General features: G+C 37.4%; 1 protein-coding gene across 1 annotated transcript in view; it reads right to left on the reverse strand.

Annotated features, from left to right (window-relative positions):
* The window catches only part of LOC105438612, a 28910-nt gene extending 24174 nt beyond the window's left edge, over nucleotides 1–4736 (reverse strand). Inside the window, exons 1-4 of the mRNA XM_030992892.1 lie at nucleotides 4493–4736; nucleotides 3318–3512; nucleotides 2143–2337; nucleotides 969–1163 (exon numbers count right to left, since the gene is read on the reverse strand). Coding sequence (XP_030848752.1) covers nucleotides 969–1163; nucleotides 2143–2337; nucleotides 3318–3512; nucleotides 4493–4721 — 814 coding nt within the window. The 5' untranslated portion in view covers nucleotides 4722–4736. The remainder of the gene's footprint in view (nucleotides 1–968; nucleotides 1164–2142; nucleotides 2338–3317; nucleotides 3513–4492) is intronic.
* Nucleotides 4737–24509: the final 19773 nt, after the last annotated feature.

Below are 24509 nucleotides of genomic sequence, written 5' to 3' on the forward strand. Positions count from 1 at the left end.
AAAGAATAATGTGGAGGGCTCATGTAGTTCAGCAGTTCAATGAAGATACACAATAGAAATTAAAATTAAAAGAATATGCCTCATCAATTCTTTCCTCAAATTTATCATCTCACCAAACTGAACGAATGCCCGCGTATTTCAACAGTTAGACTATCTGAGGATAAGTACAAACATGTGGCTGTTAAAGGTAGTTTAAGTCCAATTCCTGCGCTTCCCATTACACTGTAGCTGAGGAACAACTATGAATTATTAGGCTGGAATCTCAGGGATCTGCCTAAACACATGAATAATTGTGCAGCGTAAAGACGGGTTGAAATTATGCTACATTTGCAGGTCCTTCCACGCAAAGGAATGAATCTACAAAAGAGGATTGAGACAACGTTCATTTTATTTCTCTACGTCACTAAAGGATTCATTTGTGAACCATGACGATATAGCCGAAATACAAAATTTCAATTCGAAATGAATACAAATGGGGAAAATAGAATCACTGTCTTTCCCGTCGGACGGACCTCCCGAATAGCATAGAGTAACTAGCGAAAGACAGAAAGTGAAAAATTATGAAAGTATATCAACACAGAGTAACATAACTAAAGTTAGAAAGGGAAAATGATAGCATGTTATATATAAAGAATATATCAGGAAGGAAAAAAAGAGAGAATATCAACATAGAATAACACAACGAAAGACAGAAAGCAAAAAGGATAACAACACAGAGTAACATAGCAAAAGACAGAAAGCGAATGTAATAAAAGGATAACAATACAGAACAACTTAACGAAATACAGGAAGAATAATGATAAAAGGGTAACGAAACAGAATAACATAAGGAAAAGTAGAAATCCAAACTTTTGAATTGATAAATACACAGAGTAACATAAAGAAAGGTGGAATTACAAAATAATAACAAGATACCCACAGAGAATAACATATGTGAATGGGACCTTGGCTTTTAACACAATACATACCTTCGCAAGTGGGTGGCTCTTTAGTCCACTTTCCAGTGGGTGCGTTACCGCTTAGTTCACAGACGGTATTTAGTTCTTCAGAGGTGGCGGTGAAGCCGGGTTTGCAGGAATAGGTATAATCCTGGTTAAGGTTCCTTCGTCCACCAGACACTGGTCTTGTATTAGTACCTGCTCCAGGCTTAGCACAAGTGATCTCTGTATTGGTTAAAGAATAATGTGGAGGGCTCATGTAGTTCAGCAGTTCAATGAAGATACACAATAGAAATTAAAATTAAAAGAATATGCCTCATCAATTCTTTCCTCAAATTTATCATCTCACCAAACTGAACGAATGCCCGCGTATTTCAACAGTTAGACTATCTGAGGATAAGTACAAACATGTGGCTGTTAAAGGTAGTTTAAGTCTAATTCCTGCGCTTCCCATTACACTGTAGCTGAGGAACAACTATGAATTATTAGGCTGGAATCTCAGGGATCTGCCTAAACACATGAATAATTGTGCAGCGTAAAGACGGGTTGAAATTATGCTACATTTGCAGGTCCTTCCACGCAAAGGAATGAATCTACAAAAGAGGATTGAGACAACGTTCATTTTATTTCTCTACGTCACTAAAGGATTCATTTGTGAACCATGACGATATAGCCGAAATACAAAATTTCAATTCGAAATGAATACAAATGGGGAAAATAGAATCACTGTCTTTCCCGTTGGACGGACCTCCCGAATAGCATAGAGTAACTAGCGAAAGACAGAAAGTGAAAAATTATGAAAGTATATCAACACAGAGTAACATAACTAAAGTTAGAAAGGGAAAATGATAGCATGTTATATATAAAGAATATATCAGGAAGGAAAAAAAGAGAGAATATCAACATAGAATAACACAACGAAAGACAGAAAGCAAAAAGGATAACAACACAGAGTAACATAGCAAAAGACAGAAAGCGAATGTAATAAAAGGATAACAATACAGAACAACTTAACGAAATACAGGAAGAATAATGATAAAAGGGTAACGAAACAGAATAACATAAGGAAAAGTAGAAATCCAAACTTTTGAATTGATAAATACACAGAGTAACATAAAGAAAGGTGGAATTACAAAATAATAACAAGATACCCACAGAGAATAACATATGTGAATGGGACCTTGGCTTTTAACACAATACATACCTTCGCAAGTGGGTGGCTCTTTAGTCCACTTTCCAGTGGGTGCGTTACCGCTTAGTTCACAGACGGTATTTAGTTCTTCAGAGGTGGCGGTGAAGCCGGGTTTGCAGGAATAGGTATAATCCTGGTTAAGGTTCCTTCGTCCACCAGACACTGGTCTTGTATTAGTACCTGCTCCAGGCTTAGCACAAGTGATCTCTGTATTGGTTAAAGAATAATGTGGAGGGCTCATGTAGTTCAGCAGTTCAATGAAGATACACAATAGAAATTAAAATTAAAAGAATATGCCTCATCAATTCTTTCCTCAAATTTATCATCTCACCAAACTGAACGAATGCCCGCGTATTTCAACAGTTAGACTATCTGAGGATAAGTACAAACATGTGGCTGTTAAAGGTAGTTTAAGTCTAATTCCTGCGCTTCCCATTACACTGTAGCTGAGGAACAACTATGAATTATTAGGCTGGAATCTCAGGGATCTGCCTAAACACATGAATAATTGTGCAGCGTAAAGACGGGTTGAAATTATGCTACATTTGCAGGTCCTTCCACGCAAAGGAATGAATCTACAAAAGAGGATTGAGACAACGTTCATTTTATTTCTCTACGTCACTAAAGGATTCATTTGTGAACCATGACCATATAGCCGAAATACAAAATTTCAATTCGAAATGAATACAAATGGGGAAAATAGAATCACTGTCTTTCCCGTTGGACGGACCTCCCGAATAGCATAGAGTAACTAGCGAAAGACAGAAAGTGAAAAATTATGAAAGTATATCAACACAGAGTAACATAACTAAAGTTAGAAAGGGAAAATGATAGCATGTTATATATAAAGAATATATCAGGGAAGGAAAAAAAGAGAGGATATCAACATAGAATAACACAACGAAAGACAGAAAGCAAAAAGGATAACAACACAGAGTAACATAGCAAAAGACAGAAAGCGAATGTGATAAAAGGATAACAATACAGAACAACTTAACGAAATACAGGAAGAATAATGATAAAAGGGTAACGAAACAGAATAACATAAGGAAAAGTAGAAATCCAAACTTTTGAATTGATAAATACACAGAGTAACATAAAGAAAGGTGGAATTACAAAATAATAACAAGATACCCACAGAGAATAACATATGTGAATGGGACCTTGGCTTTTAACACAATACATACCTTCGCAAGTGGGTGGCTCTTTAGTCCACTTTCCAGTGGGTGCGTTACCGCTTAGTTCACAGACGGTATTTAGTTCTTCAGAGGTGGCGGTGAAGCCGGGTTTGCAGGAATAGGTATAATCCTGGTTAAGGTTCCTTCGTCCACCAGACACTGGTCTTGTATTAGTACCTGCTCCAGGCTTAGCACAAGTGATCTCTGTATTGGTTAAAGAATAATGTGGAGGGCTCATGTAGTTCAGCAGTTCAATGAAGATACACAATAGAAATTAAAATTAAAAGAATATGCCTCATCAATTCTTTCCTCAAATTTATCATCTCACCAAACTGAACGAATGCCCGCGTATTTCAACAGTTAGACTATCTGAGGATAAGTACAAACATGTGGCTGTTAAAGGTAGTTTAAGTCTAATTCCTGCGCTTCCCATTACACTGTAGCTGAGGAACAACTATGAATTATTAGGCTGGAATCTCAGGGATCTGCCTAAACACATGAATAATTGTGCAGCGTAAAGACGGGTTGAAATTATGCTACATTTGCAGGTCCTTCCACGCAAAGGAATGAATCTACAAAAGAGGATTGAGACAACGTTCATTTTATTTCTCTACGTCACTAAAGGATTCATTTGTGAACCATGACCATATAGCCGAAATACAAAATTTCAATTCGAAATGAATACAAATGGGGAAAATAGAATCACTGTCTTTCCCGTTGGACGGACCTCCCGAATAGCATAGAGTAACTAGCGAAAGACAGAAAGTGAAAAATTATGAAAGTATATCAACACAGAGTAACATAACTAAAGTTAGAAAGGGAAAATGATAGCATGTTATATATAAAGAATATATCAGGGAAGGAAAAAAAGAGAGGATATCAACATAAAATAACACAACGAAAGACAGAAAGCAAAAAGGATAACAACACAGAGTAACATAGCAAAAGACAGAAAGCGAATGTGATAAAAGGATAACAATACAGAACAACTTAACGAAATACAGGAAGAATAATGATAAAAGGGTAACGAAACAGAATAACATAAGGAAAAGTAGAAATCCAAACTTTTGAATTGATAAATACACAGAGTAACATAAAGAAAGGTGGAATTACAAAATAATAACAAGATACCCACAGAGAATAACATATGTGAATGGGACCTTGGCTTTTAACACAATACATACCTTCGCAAGTGGGTGGCTCTTTAGTCCACTTTCCAGTGGGTGCGTTACCGCTTAGTTCACAGACGGTATTTAGTTCTTCAGAGGTGGCGGTGAAGCCGGGTTTGCAGGAATAGGTATAATCCTGGTTAAGGTTCCTTCGTCCACCAGACACTGGTCTTGTATTAGTACCTGCTCCAGGCTTAGCACAAGTGATCTCTGTATTGGTTAAAGAATAATGTGGAGGGCTCATGTAGTTCAGCAGTTCAATGAAGATACACAATAGAAATTAAAATTAAAAGAATATGCCTCATCAATTCTTTCCTCAAATTTATCATCTCACCAAACTGAACGAATGCCCGCGTATTTCAACAGTTAGACTATCTGAGGATAAGTACAAACATGTGGCTGTTAAAGGTAGTTTAAGTCTAATTCCTGCGCTTCCCATTACACTGTAGCTGAGGAACAACTATGAATTATTAGGCTGGAATCTCAGGGATCTGCCTAAACACATGAATAATTGTGCAGCGTAAAGACGGGTTGAAATTATGCTACATTTGCAGGTCCTTCCACGCAAAGGAATGAATCTACAAAAGAGGATTGAGACAACGTTCATTTTATTTCTCTACGTCACTAAAGGATTCATTTGTGAACCATGACCATATAGCCGAAATACAAAATTTCAATTCGAAATGAATACAAATGGGGAAAATAGAATCACTGTCTTTCCCGTTGGACGGACCTCCCGAATAGCATAGAGTAACTAGCGAAAGACAGAAAGTGAAAAATTATGAAAGTATATCAACACAGAGTAACATAACTAAAGTTAGAAAGGGAAAATGATAGCATGTTATATATAAAGAATATATCAGGGAAGGAAAAAAAAGAGAGGATATCAACATAAAATAACACAACGAAAGACAGAAAGCAAAAAGGATAACAACACAGAGTAACATAGCAAAAGACAGAAAGCGAATGTGATAAAAGGATAACAATACAGAACAACTTAACGAAATACAGGAAGAATAATGATAAAAGGGTAACGAAACAGAATAACATAAGGAAAAGTAGAAATCCAAACTTTTGAATTGATAAATACACAGAGTAACATAAAGAAAGGTGTGGTATGTGGGTAAAAGGGGGGAGAGAGAGGATGATTGGGTTCAGATACACTTACGATTGCAGGAATTTCCATCGCCTACGAATCCTTCATTGCATTCACACTCATAAAATCGTTATCAGAATCATTCGCGCAATCCTCATTTTCAGAATAACCAGAGATTTTATTTTCAATACCTGTTCTTGCATTAAAATCTCCTAAAATTCAAAATAGCATATTATGTACACGTTTTACCATGAAAAAATAAGAAACAATGTCATCAACATAGACTCGTTGAAATATTTAGAAACAGCATCAAGTATAAAGGCAAATCCAAATGCTTTTTCGCTGATCTTTAACCAAAATACTGGTTCGGATTTAACCTGTTTAATAATTGACACAAAATTGAACATTTCTTTTCGTAATAGAACACCAAGTCCATGAACGCCACGTAATTAGAAGTTGCTTTGACTTGGTTTGCCTTTAAACAGGTATTTGAAGCCATCTGGTAAAATAGATTCATGAATATTTTCAGTTTTAGTTTTATTTAAACTTACAATATTAAAATCATTAATGTACTGTTGTAATATTCCATCATTTGATTTTATTCTTAAAGGTAATGCAAAGTTTAGGCCAATAATTTCGAAAATTGGATTGATAGTAATTCTTTACAATTTAGGTATATTTGGACGCCCCTGTAGATGTGTTATAAGCACTAGAAAATGTAGCCCCTTAAACACTTTCACTTTCGAGAAATTGAATAATCAAAAACTTAACGGTGCTCCCGTTAAATTTCTAATATTTCCAATAAAGCCTAAGGCCATTCCATGGTACATGCGACCATGAAAATATCAGAATATGCAGTTCTGACAGTTACGTACGCAAGATTTTTTCAAGGGGGGGGGGGGGGGGGGGGGGGGGGGTAAGAGCACATTTTTTTTGTGTCCCAAAATTTGAAAATTTTACCGATCGATATTGGGGGGGGGGGGTAAGGTCTGCTCTTTTGGGTCATCAATTACCACAACTTTATTTTTTTTTTCATAATTATTATGGAAAAAGAAAAAAAGGGGGGGGGGGGGTATCCAAAACGTACACATGAGAATTGTTAAAGGGGGGGGGGGTTCCCCCCCCCCTGTGTACACGCCTGAGTTCTGATATATAATTCCAAACGGGAATAGCAAATTGGTCGATCGTAGTCAAGAGACATTGTTTTAGAGCTAAAGTAATATTAGTCTTGAGAGGGCGCTATACAGCATAAAGAGTTTATTATCTACAATTTCATCACTTTGGGCTCGATTTCAACCGCGACAACGATCATTGAATATTGTAAAATCGCATATGCTTCCAAATTCATTTGAACCAAATTCATGACCCCATACAAAAACGTTACCTTTAACCCGCAATATTAGATGCGCTCAAGGTAAGCTACGCTTAATTTGGCACCTTGGTAGAAAAAGATCAAGCTGACTCTGGACAATAAAGGGGATGTCTAATTTATGGGAAATTTGTAAAAATACTAGTTGTAATTAATGGGTCAAAAATTATTTATGTTTAGAAAGATCTCATTAAAAGAGATCGGACAATTTTAAGTCGTTTTCGCTGTGCAATCATTACCTGCCGATTGTAGCTGGTCGACATTCAAATACTCCCATGAAAATGAGGTTATGAACGCTTTGCAATTTGCAATCAATTTGGGACGAGTTTCATCACTTGTTTGTTTGCCCTGTCTTTCGTTCAGACAGAAAATTGTCCATCAATAAATATTTAATTGAAAGACCAAATACACTGAAAATGGGTCAGCTGTTTAAAGGCCCACTGCACTACTTGTAGCTACTTGCGCCCTCTATATAACAAACAATGCCTAATCGGTGACCATTGGTCCCCCATGATCCTCTTTTTCTTATGTTAACTGAGAGCTGAGTTGATGAGATAACCACCCGTCCAGTGACCTTGCAGGGCGGTCTAATCCCTCCTGTTAACTACGGCAGGTAAGCTTTAAGTCCTGGCCATGTGAACAAACACGTTTAAACTTAGTAAAATGCTGTTGACAAATAATGCTTTGTTCTCTTTAATTTAATTATGTGCACAAAACATGTTATGAGTTCAATATTAATAAACTTTATGTTTCTCTTTTTTGTGTTTTATCAAATTATTAAATTGATATCAAGAATATTTTCAGTAATTCTATACATTCAGATATCAGTTAATTGATGCCAGTAACTTTCCTTTTTTCTTCAATTGCTTCCATCAATAAAATTTTGTCATTAATTATTGTTGTTATTATTATCATCGTTTATAAAAAAAATAGTAGTAGTATTATCATTATAATTAAATATAATATTGTTATTACTATCTTTATAATTATTATCATTATCATCATAATTTTTCTCACTATTGCCGATAGTGTAATTTTATTGAAAGTGATAGTTAAGTTCTTGTTTCAGACCGCAAATACCTTCAAAGCGCATGGTTATTGCTCTTATTCTTATTTATGACATTTCTAGTGCTCTGTTAGAACCTAACATTGCTAGGAAGGTAATTATAGACCCCAAAATGTGTGAAAATTATCCAATACGATCATACCTTAAAAAATTAAAAAACGGTGACCGTTAATCAATCAATTAGTTAATAATAATAAAATTTGGGCCGGCTGGCTGTGCGTATTATTATCAACATGAAAAAGCCAACAAAAAGCCAACATCGGCATTGGCTGCAATAAAATGTATAAGGCTCCATCTCGTTTTTTCCAACTGCTGGCTATGTGGGGCTCCCCACGTATTAGAAATCGTTATATTTATGGATAATTTTATGTCAGCCGTCTCTGAACCGATTTTGATCAAACAAAGATGATTTTGTCATTTAATTTGTATGTACTTTCAAATGTAACACTCAGTTTTTCATTATCTCACACAAATTATTGTGTGTAGCGCCCTCTGCAACAAAACTCAACTATTAATTCGATTTGAATTGTATATTGTACAATGTTAAATTGACAAATTCAAACTGATTGTAGTTTAACTTCCACAATACCCCAATGTGGGTGACATGAGAATAAATTGTCATTGTCATTGTCATTGCTCTAATCTTAAACCTGGCCATGGGTTATGTAAATGTTAATTAGGCGTATTGGGTCAAACACAAAATGTGGAATGTTGTCTCGAAAGGGTTTACTCACCAACTTTGACGGTCAGGAGATACTTGTAGGTGCAGCATGCACCGCCCTCACAGGCCTTGCATTCAATATCGCATTCGCCGAGGGCGACCTGCAGTCGTTTTCCGCTAACATAGGGACCACAATCGAGCGATTCGACCTCTCCAGATATTGTTTTCCATTCTGTTAGCGTGACCCACGTGGACGTTTCGTCGGAAGCCAGGTAGTGAACCTCGTCCTCATGCGAAATGACGGGACACACGGCTGCGTAAAATAAGAAGTGAAATTTGGTTACTTTTGGAAGTTTTGGGCGGACTCTTTGTATTTTTTTGTTTTGTTTTAGTAAGATCTCGAAATCAATGTCTTTCTTCCAGGAAGAGGGGTCATGGTTTAGTGGATACGTCAGGGACTATGGATCACACGTTTGGTTCGCGGATCGAGCCCCGCGCTTCGACACGACGTGTGCGATTTGACTGTAGCTACTATACTATACTCCCTTCACACAAGACGTTATTTCGATCTCGCAATACATGAATAGCTGCGCCATCAAGCCTATCAAAAAATATATTAGCACAATATTTAATAACATTGCGAATTTAAAGTTAGAAATATATATGCATTTTTCTTTCCAAGTTAGTTGAACTGTTTTTTAAAATAATTTATTTTATATTTTTCCCGTATCGAAATTAACCTTATTTGCAGAATTTCCTCAAATTTATTCCAAGTAATCAGCCGCAAGCATATCAGTTACTCCTATACACAGAGTGTGGAGAGTGGCAAATGTTGAAAAAAGGTTTTGCCGTAAGCCTAGTTATGCCAGGTTGGTATTCAATCCCTAATTTGTGAAGGTGCTGTGGTCCAGTGGATACGTGGCAGGACTGTGAAGGGCAAGGTACGACATTATTAAAAGGTACTATTTGCAGTCCAAAAATTGAAAAATTTGAATTGAAAGATAAAACTTATTGAGAACTTCCTTCAAAACGAAAAGGCTTGAAAATGTCTTTTTTTCGTGGGAAAATAACGACCATTAGTAATTGTTGAATTGATTTAGTAGATATTCTGATTTTGTTACCCCTATACCAAATGGTCGTATGTTTTGACCTGCGTAAAGATTTAATCAGTTTAATTTTGGCCATTACAAGAAGTGGGTTATTGATATATAGACAAATGCTCATGTACACTATACAGTTCATTTTATGTCTATGTAATTACCAAAGAAAAAAAGAAGTCGGTCAGTCACTCAATAGTGTTTGACAATAAAGTCCAGAAAGTAAACGGGTTTCCTTGCATATTTTGAATACCAGATTACCGCTAATGTTTACATTTCACAAATAGGACAAACGTGACGTATAATTCATAATTCCTGCAAAGTTCTGCAGAATTTGATGATGGCTGCAAAAGGGATACAGTACCTTTAAAATTCCTATTGCAGCAGCTAATGTCCTCTGGCAATACATTAATCTACATTTTCCACACTCCACCCAGTAAAAAAGATAAAGTTTACCTCGCAGGAACTAATCATTAAAACACACTATATATACAAAATGGTAATTAAGATGCAAACTAAAATTAATATCTAAACATTGAAGCCGAATCAAACACCTTCGTTGAACATAAATCAAAATACAATCGTATTAACAACAATAAAACTCAGGAAAAAATGATTTTCTTCGATTCACACTGAGACTCTTCCATACTGGAGCCCTATATCCCATGTATTCAAAGATTCAAATTGCAGTATTGTTAAATAATCTTATTTTATTATGAAATTAACAATTAATCCGGAATATTGTTTCAAAAGAACGAAAAGACATTTTGTACAATTGAATCATCCTATGTTGATTTCATCGCACAGGCAGTTCTTACCAATTTAAGACAGGAAATAATATTCTTATCAACTATAATTGATTTTGTGGATGTGAACCAAGTTTTATTTTCGGCATTCTATTCTGTACTTTTGATAGTCTACCAGGTATTCCTCAAGAGATGACCATGCCCAATTGCAATAATCCAAGAGTGCTGGGCAGACTAATGGAACAACGTAACATTTTCAAAAAGCTCATTCGGTAATACAGGTTAACATATCGTCTCAAGAGCCTGATTCGTTAAGAGACCTTTTTATCAAGCATTACGCCAACTTATTTTAATATCTAAACTCTTTTAATCTGATTATCATGGAGAATTAATTATACATCACAAAATGTTCGAAGTCTGTGACGTGTACATAATAACATAATCGATAATCGATAATCGATTTAAGTGTCAGCTTTGAAGAAAAATGTAATATTTGTAGTCCGCGTTGCATATAATTTTGTAAATAATGTGCATTTTGCCCCTTGTGATCCATAAGTCCGCTGACTTGGTCAATATATATTACAGATATCACTCCACACAACACATTCACAAACGTCCACGCACACAAATACACCCACACAAATCAAATTAGCAGAGAAAATCAGGACATTTGTAAATCATGTGCATTTTGCCCCTTGTGATCCACAAGTCCGCTGACTTGGGCAATATAAATATAAATGAGTTTAACATAATGATACAAAGTTATTAGGCGCGGAATCTCCCTATTAGCCTATGTAATAACTTTAACATATCATATACAAAACTTCGTTTTCTGCTGAAAAAACACACAACATTTGTCATACAATATTGTTTATAATTACTCAATATCATGGTACTTACGAATAATAACATTTGCGTTCGTGCCCACGAACAGGGCTGCCAACATGAGCCCAATCACACGCCACATGCTGGCTTTGGTCCTGAACTTCTGCGTAGAACTTGTAGAATAAAATCGTCTTCGTTTTGCGGCTGCTCTCGTCCAATAGTTAGGATGGAAGTGATGACTGGGTCTTAAGCAGTATACAATATCAAGGGATCCGAGAAGCAGAGAGAACGCAAAGGGTGTAACCACTCTCTTTCTAGTGGGACAGGTGCAGCCAATAGCAGTAAGTATACTAGGAAAGGGCGTAACACATACACCATAATTTCTAGCTATATCAAAAAAGCACGCACTAAATAGACAAAGGTGTTGCAAAATTGTGGATATATGACAGCTTTATCCAATAAAAACAAGCATTACAATCAACTCCATATTTGGTAGCGCTTTGAGTGATGTAAGCGTCAGAAACAGTGCTTCAGAAATCTGTATGGGTTTAATTTTGATTATTAACATCCGTAAGAGACAATGATAAAAATAAAACACTTTCATTTACATATGTTCAGCTTTGTCCAATAAAAGCATTCATGAAGTACGAAAGGGCGCTACCTTCATTTGCATATTAGTCTAGTACAGCCAGTATATTTTAGGTAGTAATGACGTCTTTGATTGTATTTACATAATGTAAAATGATGCAAGAGGGGTTTAGGGAGTTTGGAGTCTCTCTTTTCCATCTCTTCTTCGCCCTGGGTTGCGCTCATGCTGGGCTCAACACCACGCATGAAGGGGTGATATGGGGACTATGTCTTTTCATCCATTCCCCAGTCTGTGTAGGACTCAATCCCTTTCTGTCTTCGGGAGACTTCAATCTAGATCATGTCAAATAATGCCTCAAAACATATCTATTTCGGCAAGTGTGAAAAATACTCTTTTCATTGGAGGGGCCTGTGCTTTTGAATGTTCTTTAATCAGAAATATGTCACCATATAAACGGAGTAAATTATCAGTACCATCATCATCATCATCATCATCATCATCATTATCATCATCATCATCATCATTATCTTCATCAACATCATCCCCCACCCTCTTTAAAATTGTCTTCTCTTTTCATTTTCGCCATGATACGCATACCAGAAAATAAAATAACGACATAACCGGATAGCACTAAATTAATATTTTAAAAAACCGGCGAGAATTCTACCTTATAACATTTTTTAAAACTGAAATCTTACCGATAGAGCTAACTATTGATTAACAATCTTTATCATTTCTCATCATACACTGTCGCTCATAAAGGTGGAATATTTTTTTTTTATTCCAAATTATGAAATTATTTTAAAAATAATTAAAAAAATAATAGATCTTGATAATAGTATACATTCTCAGATTTTATTGAATAATAATTTGCCAATGTGTGTTTTGCGTGACTGCTTAAGCATGTGTATGCTACTATGCTTATCAACTAGGGGACCTATGCTCTTAACTCATAAATGACAGTAATGAGGATTAATGCCCCACAGAAGGGCACTAATATAGCACATCGACACGGTTTTGATCCTGGGGCCTCACAGTTACGAGGCCATTGCTTTGTCACTGAACCATGACTGTACGCAGCGGGGGCTAGGGTAGGGAGCAGTTTCCATAGATTTAAAAAAAAAACCTCTTCTCCTATTACGTATTATGAGGTTCGCTATTCATAATAGGAGAAGAGGGTCGCTATTCATAATAAGAGAAGAGGGTCGCTATTCATTATAGGCGAAGAACTATTCATAATAGGAGTAGAGGGTTGCTATTCATAATACGAAATGAGGGTCGCTATTCATAATAGGAGAAGAGGGTCGCTATTCATAATAGGAGAAGAGGGTCGCTATTGATGATACGAAATGAGGTTCGCTATTCATAATATGAGAAGAGGGTTGCTATTCATAATAGGAGAAGAGGGTCGCTATTCATAATAGGAGAAGAGCTATTCATAATAGGAGTAAAGGGTTGCTATTCATAATACGAAATGAGGGTCGCTATTCATAATAGGAGAAGAGGTTCGCTATTCATAATAGGAGAAGAGCTATTCATAATAGGAGTAGAGGGTTGCTATTCATAATACGAGAAGAGGGTCGCTGCTCATAATAGGAGAAGAGCTATTCATAATAGGAGTAGAGGGTTGCTATTCATAATACGAGAAGAGGGTCGCGGTTCATATTACGAAATGAGGGTCGCAATTCATAATATGAGTAGAGGTTCGCTGTTCATAAGAGGAGTAGAGGTTCGCTGTTCATAATACGAAATGAGGGTCGTTATTCATAATAGGAAATGATGGTCGCTATTCATCATAGGACTAGAGGTTCGCTGTTCATAATAAGGAAGGAGAGTCGCTATACTTAATACGACTAGAGGTTCGCTATTCATAATACGAAATGAGGGTCGCTATTCATAATGCAAAATGAGGGTCGCTATTCATAATACGAAATGAGGGTCGCTATTCATAATACGAAATGAGGGTCGCTATTCATAATAGGAGAAGAGGGTCGCTATTCATTATAGGAGAAGAGGGTCGCTATCCATAATACGAAATGAGGGTCGCTATTCATTATAGGATAAGAGGGTCAATATTCATAATACGAAATGAGGGTCGCTATTCATAATAGGAGAAGAGGGTCGCTATTCATTATAGGAGAAGAGGGTCGCTATCCATAATACGAAATGAGGGTCGCTATTCATAATAGGATAAGAGGGTCAATATTCATAATACGAAATGAGGGTCGCTATTCATAATAGGAGAAGAGGGTCGCTATTCATAATGGGAGAAGAGGATCGCTATTCATAATACGAAATGAGGTTCGCTATTCATAATAGGAGAAGAGGGTCGCTATTCATAATAAGAGAAGAGGGTCGCTATTCATAATAGGGGAAGAGCTATTCATAATAGGAGTAGAGGTTCGCTATTCATAATACGAAATGAGGGTCGCTATTCATAATAGGAGAAGAGGGTCGCTATTCATAATAGGAGAAGAGGGTCGCTATTCATAATACAAAATGAGGTTCGCTATTCATAATATGAGAAGAGGGTTGCTATTCATAATAGGAGAAGAGGGTCGCTATTCATAATAGGAGAAGAGCTATTCATAATAGGAGTAAAGGGTTGCTATTCATAATACGAAATGAGGGTCGCTATTCATAATAGGAGAAGAGGGTCGCTATTCATAATAGGAGAAGAGGGTCGCTATTCATAATAGAAAAAGGGTCGCTATTCATAATAGGAGTAGAGGGTTGCTATTCATAATACGAGAAGAGGGTCGCTGCTCATAATAGGAGAAGAGCTAGTCATAATAGGTGAAGAGGGTTGCTATTCATAATATGAGGAGAGGGTCGCTGTTCATAACACGAAATGAGGGTCGCTATTCATAATATGAGTAGAGGTTCGCTGTTCATAAGAGGAGTAGAGGTTCGCTGTTCATAATACGGAATGAGGGTCGTTATTCATAATAGGAAATGATGGTCGCTATTCATCATAGGACTAGAGGTTCGCTGTTCATAATAAGGAAGGAGAGTCGCTATACTTAATACGACTAGAGGTTCGCTATTCATAATACGAAATGAGGGTCGCTATTCATAATGCAAAATGAGGGTCGCTAATCATAATACGAGAAGAGGGTCGCTATTCATAATAGGAGTAGAGGGTCGCTATTCATAATAGGAATAGAGGGTCGCTATTCATAAAACGAAAAGAGGGTCGCTAATCATAATATGAAATGAGGGTCGCTATTCATAATATGAGTAGAGGTTCGCTGTTCATAAGAGGAGTAGAGGTTCGCTGTTCATAATACGGAATGAGGGTCGTTATTCATAATAGGAAATGATGGTCGCTATTCATCATAGGACTAGAGGTTCGCTGTTCATAATAAGGAAGGAGAGTCGCTATACATAATACGACAGAGGTTCGCTTTTCATAATACGAAATGAGGGTCGCTATTCATCATAGGACTAGAGGTTCGCTGTTCATAATAAGGAAGGAGAGTCGCTATACATAATACGACAGAGGCTCGCTTTTCATAATACGAAATGAGGGTCGCTATTCATCATAGGACTAGAGGTTCGCTGTTCATAATAAGGAATGAGAGTCGCTATACATAATACGACTAGAGGTTCGCTATTCATAATACGAAATGAGGGTCGCTATTCATAATACGGTATAAGGGTTGCTATTCATAAAAAAAAAGTAAATTAAATAAGCAATAAACATTAGTAGGCGAAATAATGGATAGGGGATACCCCACGTCTGTAGCGTAGGCGGGAGGGGGCCATATGGCCCCGAATATTTGTAGAAAACATTTATTGAAAACATATTGAAAACATTTCTGAACAAAAGAAAAGAAAAAGGCGTGCCCCCCCCCCCCCCCCATCAGTCCGACCATTCGGCCTACCCTCCCTGCAGTATTTCCGTGGTACAAGTACATATTACTGACAATTCTCGTCCAATTAGTTCATAGATGGCGTAGACTGTTTGTGTTTCACGGGGGGGGGGGGGGGTGCGGTTGGGGGGTAGCAGTGTTGCCATCAAGGGGTTGATCTATCATGTCCCTTACCTTCAGCAAAGGATGGAAGCGACAAAAAGGGGGTTGTAGGCAGGGGCGTCGCTAGACCTTTTTCAGTTTCAGGGTGGGGGGTGAAGAGGCCACCGAATACCGACAAAAATAGCTACCACTTATATATTAACATACATATATATGTTAATGCCAATGTCCCAATGTCTACAAATTTAACCCTATAAATCCGGGGCCAGAAGCGAAATTATTGTCACCCCCCCCCCCTTCCGGTGCGAAGCGCGGAAGCTTTGACGTTCCATTAAAATATTAGAGAAAGAAGACGATTAGTTGTACCGTTCACTACTCTTAATCCTTGTCTGAATTCATTTTCCCCCGTATAAGTGCCCTTTAAAGCTTATTTTGATCCCTCCCCTGTTGTTTTCTAGAACTTTCATGATGACCTAGTACATTGTATAATGCTTTACTTGCAGATGGTTTACCTAGTAAGAGGCATGTGCTTGCTTGCATTGAGGTCAATTCAAGTCTTACATATTGATGAGCTGTTTGAAATTAACTAGGAGGTATGCGCGTATTGGGGAATGTGGCTTGCTGCTCTACTTTTTAAAAAAAACTTCCCACGACATGTAATGAGTGTTTAGTGTACATTATATGGGACGTACAGTGATAGATGGAAAGTTATTTCAGTATATTCGAAATGAATTTTAGGTAACTCCTTTTTCCTCCCACATCATCAACATTCATTCATTTCATTTCATCTACATTAGTTCATGAAATGCATTCGAAAAATTAAGAAAAAAAGAAACGAAAATAACCCGTTAAAGCGCGGAAGCTTTAACGTTTCATTAAAATATTAGACAAAGAAGACGATTCGGACGATTCGGGCGACTCTTAATCATTGTCTGAATTCATAAAAATGTTTCTTTATCCGATAAAAAGTCACACTTCCTAGGGGAAAATTACCGACTTAATACATCTCACCGACTTCAAACTTCTACATAAATATAGTATACGAAGATCGAGCAAGAATACCGACACAGCGGACCCGACACAGCAACAAAATTATCTATGCGTATCTTTCTTGCTCCCTCGACGTGGCGACTCCACCAAACATAACCCTCTCTCTCTTTCTCTTTAATCCCCTTTTTCTTTTGCTCCTTTTCTTTCTTTTTTCTTCTTTTCCTTTCTTTCCTCTCCTTCGTCTTTGTCTTTTTTCTCTTTCTTTCTTCTCTTCTCTTTCCTTTCTTTCCTTTCTTTTCCTTTTCTTTCCCTTTCCCTCTCCTTTTTCTCCTCCCCTTTTTCTCATTTTTAAGCGTGAGGATGTTTCATGATTAAAATGTTATTGATTAAAATTCTCAATTATGTTTACAACATTGGATAACAAATTTCAAACCTACTTAAAAACAAGACAAATATTTAGGGCCATGTATCGCCTTGGGGGTGTCCTCCGTCCAATATTTCCATTTGTTATGACCATTTTGGATATTGCTTAGGCCTATTTCATTTTATGAATAAAAACCCTCATCCCGTATTATGAATAGCGACCCTCTACTCCTATTATGAAAAGTGACCCTATTATGAATAGCGACCCTCATTTCGTATTATGAATAGCAACCCTCTACTCCTATTATGAATAGCTCTTCTCCTATTATGAATAGCGAACCTCATTTCGTATTATGAATAGCGACCCTCTTCTCCTATTATGAATAGCGAACCTCATTTCGTATTATGAATAGGGACCCTCTTCTCCTATTATGAATAGCGAACCTCATTTCATATTATGAATAGTGACCCTATTATGAATAGCAACCCTCTACTCCTATTATGAATAGCTCTTCTCCTATTATGAATAGCGACCCTCTTCTCCTATTATGAATAGCGACCCTCTTCTCCTATTATGAATAGCGAACCTCGTTTCGTATTATGAATAGCGACCCTCTTCCCCTATTATGAATAGCGAACCTCATTTCGTATTATGAATAGCGACCCTCTTCTCCCATTATGAATAGCGAACCTCATTTCGTATTATGAATAGCGACCCTCATTTCTTATTATGAATAGCGACCCTCATTCCGTATTATGAATAGCAACGCTTTACTCCTATTATGAATAGCGACCCTCATTTCTTGTTATGAATAGCGACCCTCTTCTCCTATCATGAATAGCGATCCTCTGCTCCTATTATGAATAGCGAACCTCATTTCATATTATGAATAGTGACCCTATTATGAATAACAACCCTCTTCTCCTATTATGAATAGCGACCCTCTTCATCGATCATGAATAGTGACCCTTATGAATAATGACCCTTATGAATAGCGACCCTCATTTCTTGTTATGAATAGCGACCCTCATTTCGTATTATGAATAGCAACCCTCTACTCCTATTATGAATAGCGACCCTCTTCTACTATTATGAATAGCGACCCTCTTCTCCTATTATGAATAGCGACCCTTTTTTCTATAATGAATAGCGACCCTCTTCTCCTATTATGAATAGCGACCCTCTTCATCGATTATGAATAATGACCCTTATGAATAGCGACCCTCATTTTGCATTATGAATAGCGACCCTCATTTCGTATTATGAATAGCGACCCTCATTTTGCATTATGAATAGCGACCCTCTTTCTGTGTTATGAATAACGACCCTTTTGTAATATTATGAATAGGGACCCTTATGAATAACGACCCCGATCTCGTATTATGAATAGCGACCCTCTTCTAATATTATGAATACCGACCCTCTTCTTTGATTATGAATAGCGGTCCTTATGAACAACGACCCTATAATCACCCTTTTCTCCAATTATGAAAAGCGGACCTTATGAATAGCGGTCCTTATGAACAGTGGACCTTATGAATAGCAAACCTTATGAATAGCAGTCCTTATGAATAGCGATATTGACCCACTGTGAGGCCCCAGGATGAAAACCGTGTTGATGTGCTTTATTAGTGCCCTTTTGTGGGGCATTAATCCTCATTACTGTCATTTATGACTTGAGAGCGTAGGTCCCCTAGTTAATAAGCATAGTAGCATACACATGCTTTAGCAGTTCCGCAAAACACACATTGGCAAGTTATTATTCATTAAAATCTGAGAATATATACTATTATCTATATCTATTATTTTTAAATAATTTTTAAAATAATTCCATAAATTGGGGTAAAACTAAAATATTCCACCTTCATGAGCGACAGTGTATCTAAATGCTACATCTTATATATTTGATATCAAAGCATGGATATTCAATATGATATGATATCATAACCGGGCATGGTGGCTCAGTGGTTAGAGCGCCCGCCTCATGAACGGGAGGTCGTGGGTTCGAACCCCGGCCGAGTCATACCAAAGACTTATAACAATGGGACCTTCTGCCTTCTAGCTAGGCGCTCAGCATATTAGATTAGAGAAGGGTAGTAATAACATTATGTTATGCAGGGCCCGCTGGAAGAACAGTTTCATAACTGAAGTGGCTACCCTGGTTAAATAAACGTTATTATTATTAGTATTATTTATCATAATCTACCCATATAATATAGTAATATCATTTTTCCACATTCGCAATTTATTCCGAAAATTGATGACAGCAACTAAAAGTATCTAGGAAATCAATGCACATGTATTTCCCTGGCGTTTGATTTCTGTTTCGTCTTCGATATTCTTTCTTTCTTTCAAAATATTCTTTCAACCTGAAATTCCTGCCAAATTCAAAACCATCTTATTTTATGAAATCGCAAAGATTTGTAATTCAATTTTTTTTAATCAGCATTAATATGCTCTCTTAAAGTAGGTCGGATAGAAATTGTATAATGAAAAAATATGCATCAGTATAAACAATTATATGGTCTCGAACAAGCTTGACACTTCTATGGCGTGGGAAAGGGGTGTACCCTGTTGTTCAGACGAAAAACAAATCCGTCAAATTATTAACATTTGCATTTCATAAAGTAAGGCTTGTGTCTCTTTCGATTAGAAGCCTTTTGATTATGTAGGACAGTGCCATCGTAAACAGACAGTAAGGTGGCAAATTAATTGTTTAGTAATAAAAACGAAAAATCTAATAACCAACAGATGGAGCGTTCTCTGTGATACAAATATTGTTGTATTAACAATAAATTCTGTCTGTGTGGGAGGCAACTCTCTCGCCCCCTTATTGTACCTTGCTGTGCCAGTGGCGGATGTATATTTAGAAGATAGTGGCAATTAACAAAAAAGTTATTAACTAATTTCATATAGCCTTTCATTTTTTTTCAAAGTGAATGCAGAAAAATCGGAGAAACATGCCCGTCTTTTAGAAATAGAAAAAATATACCACATAATAAGTATTTAGATATAGGCCTAAGATATTTCTAGATGCTTCGGAGTAGAGAACACAGTAGATAATAGCAAAACTGATATCGGCGAACTGGTTGATCAATTGTGACCGTGTTTAACTCTCCCATTTCTAGGGCATAAAAGTATCAATATACATTTCTTCATTAATCTTTTATCGGATTGTTCTCAATTATGTTCACACATTGATACGAGCAATAACTGCATGCCTTCAACAAAAACATTAAAGGGATTGGGTAAATTTGTCTCAGATTCTGAAACAAAATTCTGGATTTAGCTCATGATGCAATGATAATTATAAACCTTTAGGTCAGTCAGGAACCCCATGACTTTTATAAGCCGATCGCCTGTCTGATTATCAAGATATTTATGATTGGAATTACAAATTTTGAAAACCGTTCGCCTGACGGTTTTCATAACACTACAGTCTATTGGGGAAAACAAGTATGGTAAAACCGGTCATTCAAAGATTTTTTACTTTTTTGAGGCACTTCTTGATCATTTTGAAGCGCAATTTTTTTAGGGCTTCAATATTACACCATATCACAGACACTGAAAACACGTAGGGCCGTGTATATCAAATGTAACATTATTAAACGATCCCTTTAAGAAATACCATGTTTATGTCTGGAGCAAGTCTCAAGCAAATGAATGGGGGAGAGGTCCACCATTAAATATCCTGATCTTACGTTGTATCATTATTTAGCTAGGTTGTTTTTCAATTCAATAGTTACCGCCACAGAAAACCAACAAATGCAATTTACGAAGTGTTAATAAATATGACGGATTTCCATGTAAAACTAAGCGATTACAGAACAGTGCTCTTCCCAATCTCACACTTATATTATACTTTCACTATGTAAATCCAAGCTAATAATTGCTTTAACAAATTACTGTGCAATGTTATGTTATTTTTAACAGTTAGGCATGATCAATCAATCACTTTAAAGTCCGTATATATTTTACTACGTATCAAATTTTAAATTATGCTTGTACACATCATATTTAATATCATTTTTCCTGATCTCATGTTGTCATTTCATACTTGCATCGTATTTTACCTGCACTGTGAAAGCATGTATAAATCAGTCTATGACTGCCATTCATGACATAAGCCTTGATTGAATTGAATTGAATTGATGTTTCCCCACAAAATCATCCTTTTCGATTGTAATTATCTTCGAGAATGTACTGTATAAAACCAGGGAATTGGTCCATTCCAACTCCCTGGTAAAACGTATAGAGATTTCATGAGCACGCCTCATATGCGCTATGTAAAATATAACTTATATCTGTGCGCCCCTCAGAAAATAGTGCTATTTCTAGCCACCTCGATCAATATAGACTATAGAGCCTCTCGGTGCATGGTATATTTGTTTATTATTGTTATTATTATTAAAATGTCTACATCTGACGAAATAATGATTGACCTGCCAGTGTCACAAATAAGGTATCTAAATATGCATATTTAGATCCCTTATTTGTAAAACTGGCAGGTCACTAATTGGCGAGGGGTCCAAGGGCAGGGCCCCCGGAAGCTCAGGGGTATTAGGTATTGAATTACGGTCAGATGAGCATTCAGGGCCCCCCTTAGAGCCCCCCGGAAGCTCAGGGGGTTTGGGCCCATATATTCTAATTTCGGTCAGATGAGCATTCAGGGGGCAGCCTTATGACCCTCAGGCGCGGATCCAGGTGGGGCCGAGCGGGCCTTGGCTCCCCATTCCCCCGCAAAAGAAAAGTGAGAGATAGAGAGAAAGAAGGAAAAAGGGGAAAGGGAAAAAGGAGAGCAAGAGAAAGAAAAAAGAGGAAGAAGAAGAGAAAAGAGGGAAAAGAAGGAAATCGGGGGGGGGGGTAGCCTTATGACCCTCAGGCGCGGATCCAGGTGGGGCCAAGCGGGCCTTGGCTCCCCCTTCCCCCGCAAAAGAAAAGTGAGAGATAGAGAGAAAGAAGGAAAAAGGGGAAAGGGAAAAAGGAGAGAAAGAGAAAGAAAAAAGAGGAAGAAGAAGAGAAAAGAGGGAAAAGAAGAAAATCGGGGGGGGGGGGGGCTCTTGCCTCCCCCCATCAAAACAAAATAAGAGAGAAGGAAGGAAAGGAAAAGAAAGCAGGAAACGAGATTATAAAGGGAAGGTAAATAAGAGGAGGAAGAAAAGAAAAGAAGAGGGAACCATAGACAATGCGTGTAATGCATGGGCGGAAAACGTACAGGATCTGTATTATGACCGGAGTTAAATTGTTTTTTCTCTCTCTCTCTTTATGTCTCTTTATGTCTCTTTATGGGTCGTATTTGGTATCATTAGAAAGAGGATTTCATGGTTGTTATTGTAAACCACTCTCTTTTTTTCTATGATAATCCTATCGAAACACGTGATGTAAAATAGATTTATAGGACAAAATGGCGTCTTAAATGGCCCCCTTGACCAATTTCAAAAATCCGGCCACGAGGTGCCCTGCGTATTGGAACTCGGCATGTTTTCAAAGAAAAATAAGGACGTTTAAAGGGCGAAAAGTAGTCTGAAAAAGTGACGTCTTAGACGATACGTGTTAGATTCGGGCGGAAACTTGGCGGAATTCGTGTAGTGACCTTTAATTGTTCAAATGCAATTTACTCACAATTTTCTGTGTGAACATATATTATACTTGGTATCATTCGAAAGGGCACTTCATGGCGGTCAGGTTGACACCATTGTTAACTGCGCGCAATGTATTGCACGCACTTAACGCGCTATTACGTAATGCATAGTAAACTCATCATTTTGGCGATAACTTTGCGCTGACATATTTGAATTTTACCAAACATAGCAAACAGTTGTCACGTATATGGATACATATGTCTGCCAAGTTTCATTGATGTAGGTATAAAGATCGCCATTTTAGAGCAAGTTGAAGTTATTTTGGAATTCTCTTGAAAATGGCGAATTTGGAGGGCATTTTTCTGAAAGTCGGTCAGTGTTAGGGTATATAATTTTGTATATGGCTGGAAAAGGCATATCTTCAAGTATCTAAATCCACAAAAGGGTACGGGTTTGCCAAGCCATAATGGAGATACGGCCACAGAAAGAAAGCCAATTCCCAGAACTTTAGAGGGCGCAATTTATGTTGTGCAAAGCCATTGGAACTTGAAATTTGGCATGGCTATGTGCAATTATGAGATAAAGATACTGTGAGATTTAAATTCAAAACGGAATTTATATGAGAAAGTTATGGCAGTTTAAGATTATTTAGGGGTCAATTTTTCAAGAATTTGAGAGATTGTTGACGGGGTCGGTTTCAGATTTGAATTTTGAGTATGAAGATGGCACTTTGAAGGGACAGGTTATACATCGCAGATTAAAGAACATCACTTAGACTATCTACAGGAATTTGTTAGAAGTTTGTAGGATCTAGGATAGTGGAGATAGGAAGGAAGATAGAAAGGCCTTATAATGGACCAGAAACGGACAAAATAGCGCCTGGACGGTTATGCATGAGTGATTTCGAAAATCGAAAAAGTAGGTGACCTTGATGAGATGCTAGAGATGATGCCTACGAAATTTGAAAGGAAAAGAACTTGAGAAAAGTACCTAACTAGGAATAACAAACACTACGTGCAAAATGAATGGGATTCCGGACGATAAGGACAAGAAGGATAAGTATATTAATGGGGCAGAATGTGAACGAAAACAAGGCAATGGCGAAGGTCGTCATTGCAATAAGAGGAGAAAGAAAAGAAAAGAAGGGGGATATCAGTTGCAACTTTCCCGCCAACAAGTTGTAAACGGGGGGGGGGGGGAGGGGGGAGAGGCCCTTGAGGAAGAAGAAAAGAAAAGGGTGAAAAGAAGGGGAGATCAATTGCGACTAATCCTGCCAACAACATAGTAGATCGGGGGGGACCGAAAGACCCTTGCCTTCCTCCTCCCCCCAGCAAACCTAAAAGAGAGAGAAGGAAGTGAAGGAAAAGTGAAAGTGGAGGGAAAGGGAAAGGAAAAAAAAAAAGAGAAAGTAAAAAGGTACGGGAGATTAGTTGCGATTTTCCCCGCGAACAAGGTGTCAATCGGGGGGGGGGGGGGCAGATGTCACCCGCTAAATACCGGTGATTTACACATGTTGCTGAAATTACATGACTTTCCACACATTTTCCTCACTTTTTAGTAAAATATACTTGTTTATGCGTTTGTTGGAAATTGACTTATTCCTAAATTTACAGTCGGGCAAGAAATATGCTTATTGAGTGGCCTATGCCCGCGGTACGGCGGGGGTCGGG

The sequence above is a fragment of the Strongylocentrotus purpuratus genome, unplaced genomic scaffold (assembly GCF_000002235.5).
Source record: "Strongylocentrotus purpuratus isolate Spur 01 unplaced genomic scaffold, Spur_5.0 spur5_scaffold_20, whole genome shotgun sequence".
Taxonomy (NCBI): Eukaryota; Metazoa; Echinodermata; class Echinoidea; order Camarodonta; family Strongylocentrotidae; genus Strongylocentrotus; species Strongylocentrotus purpuratus.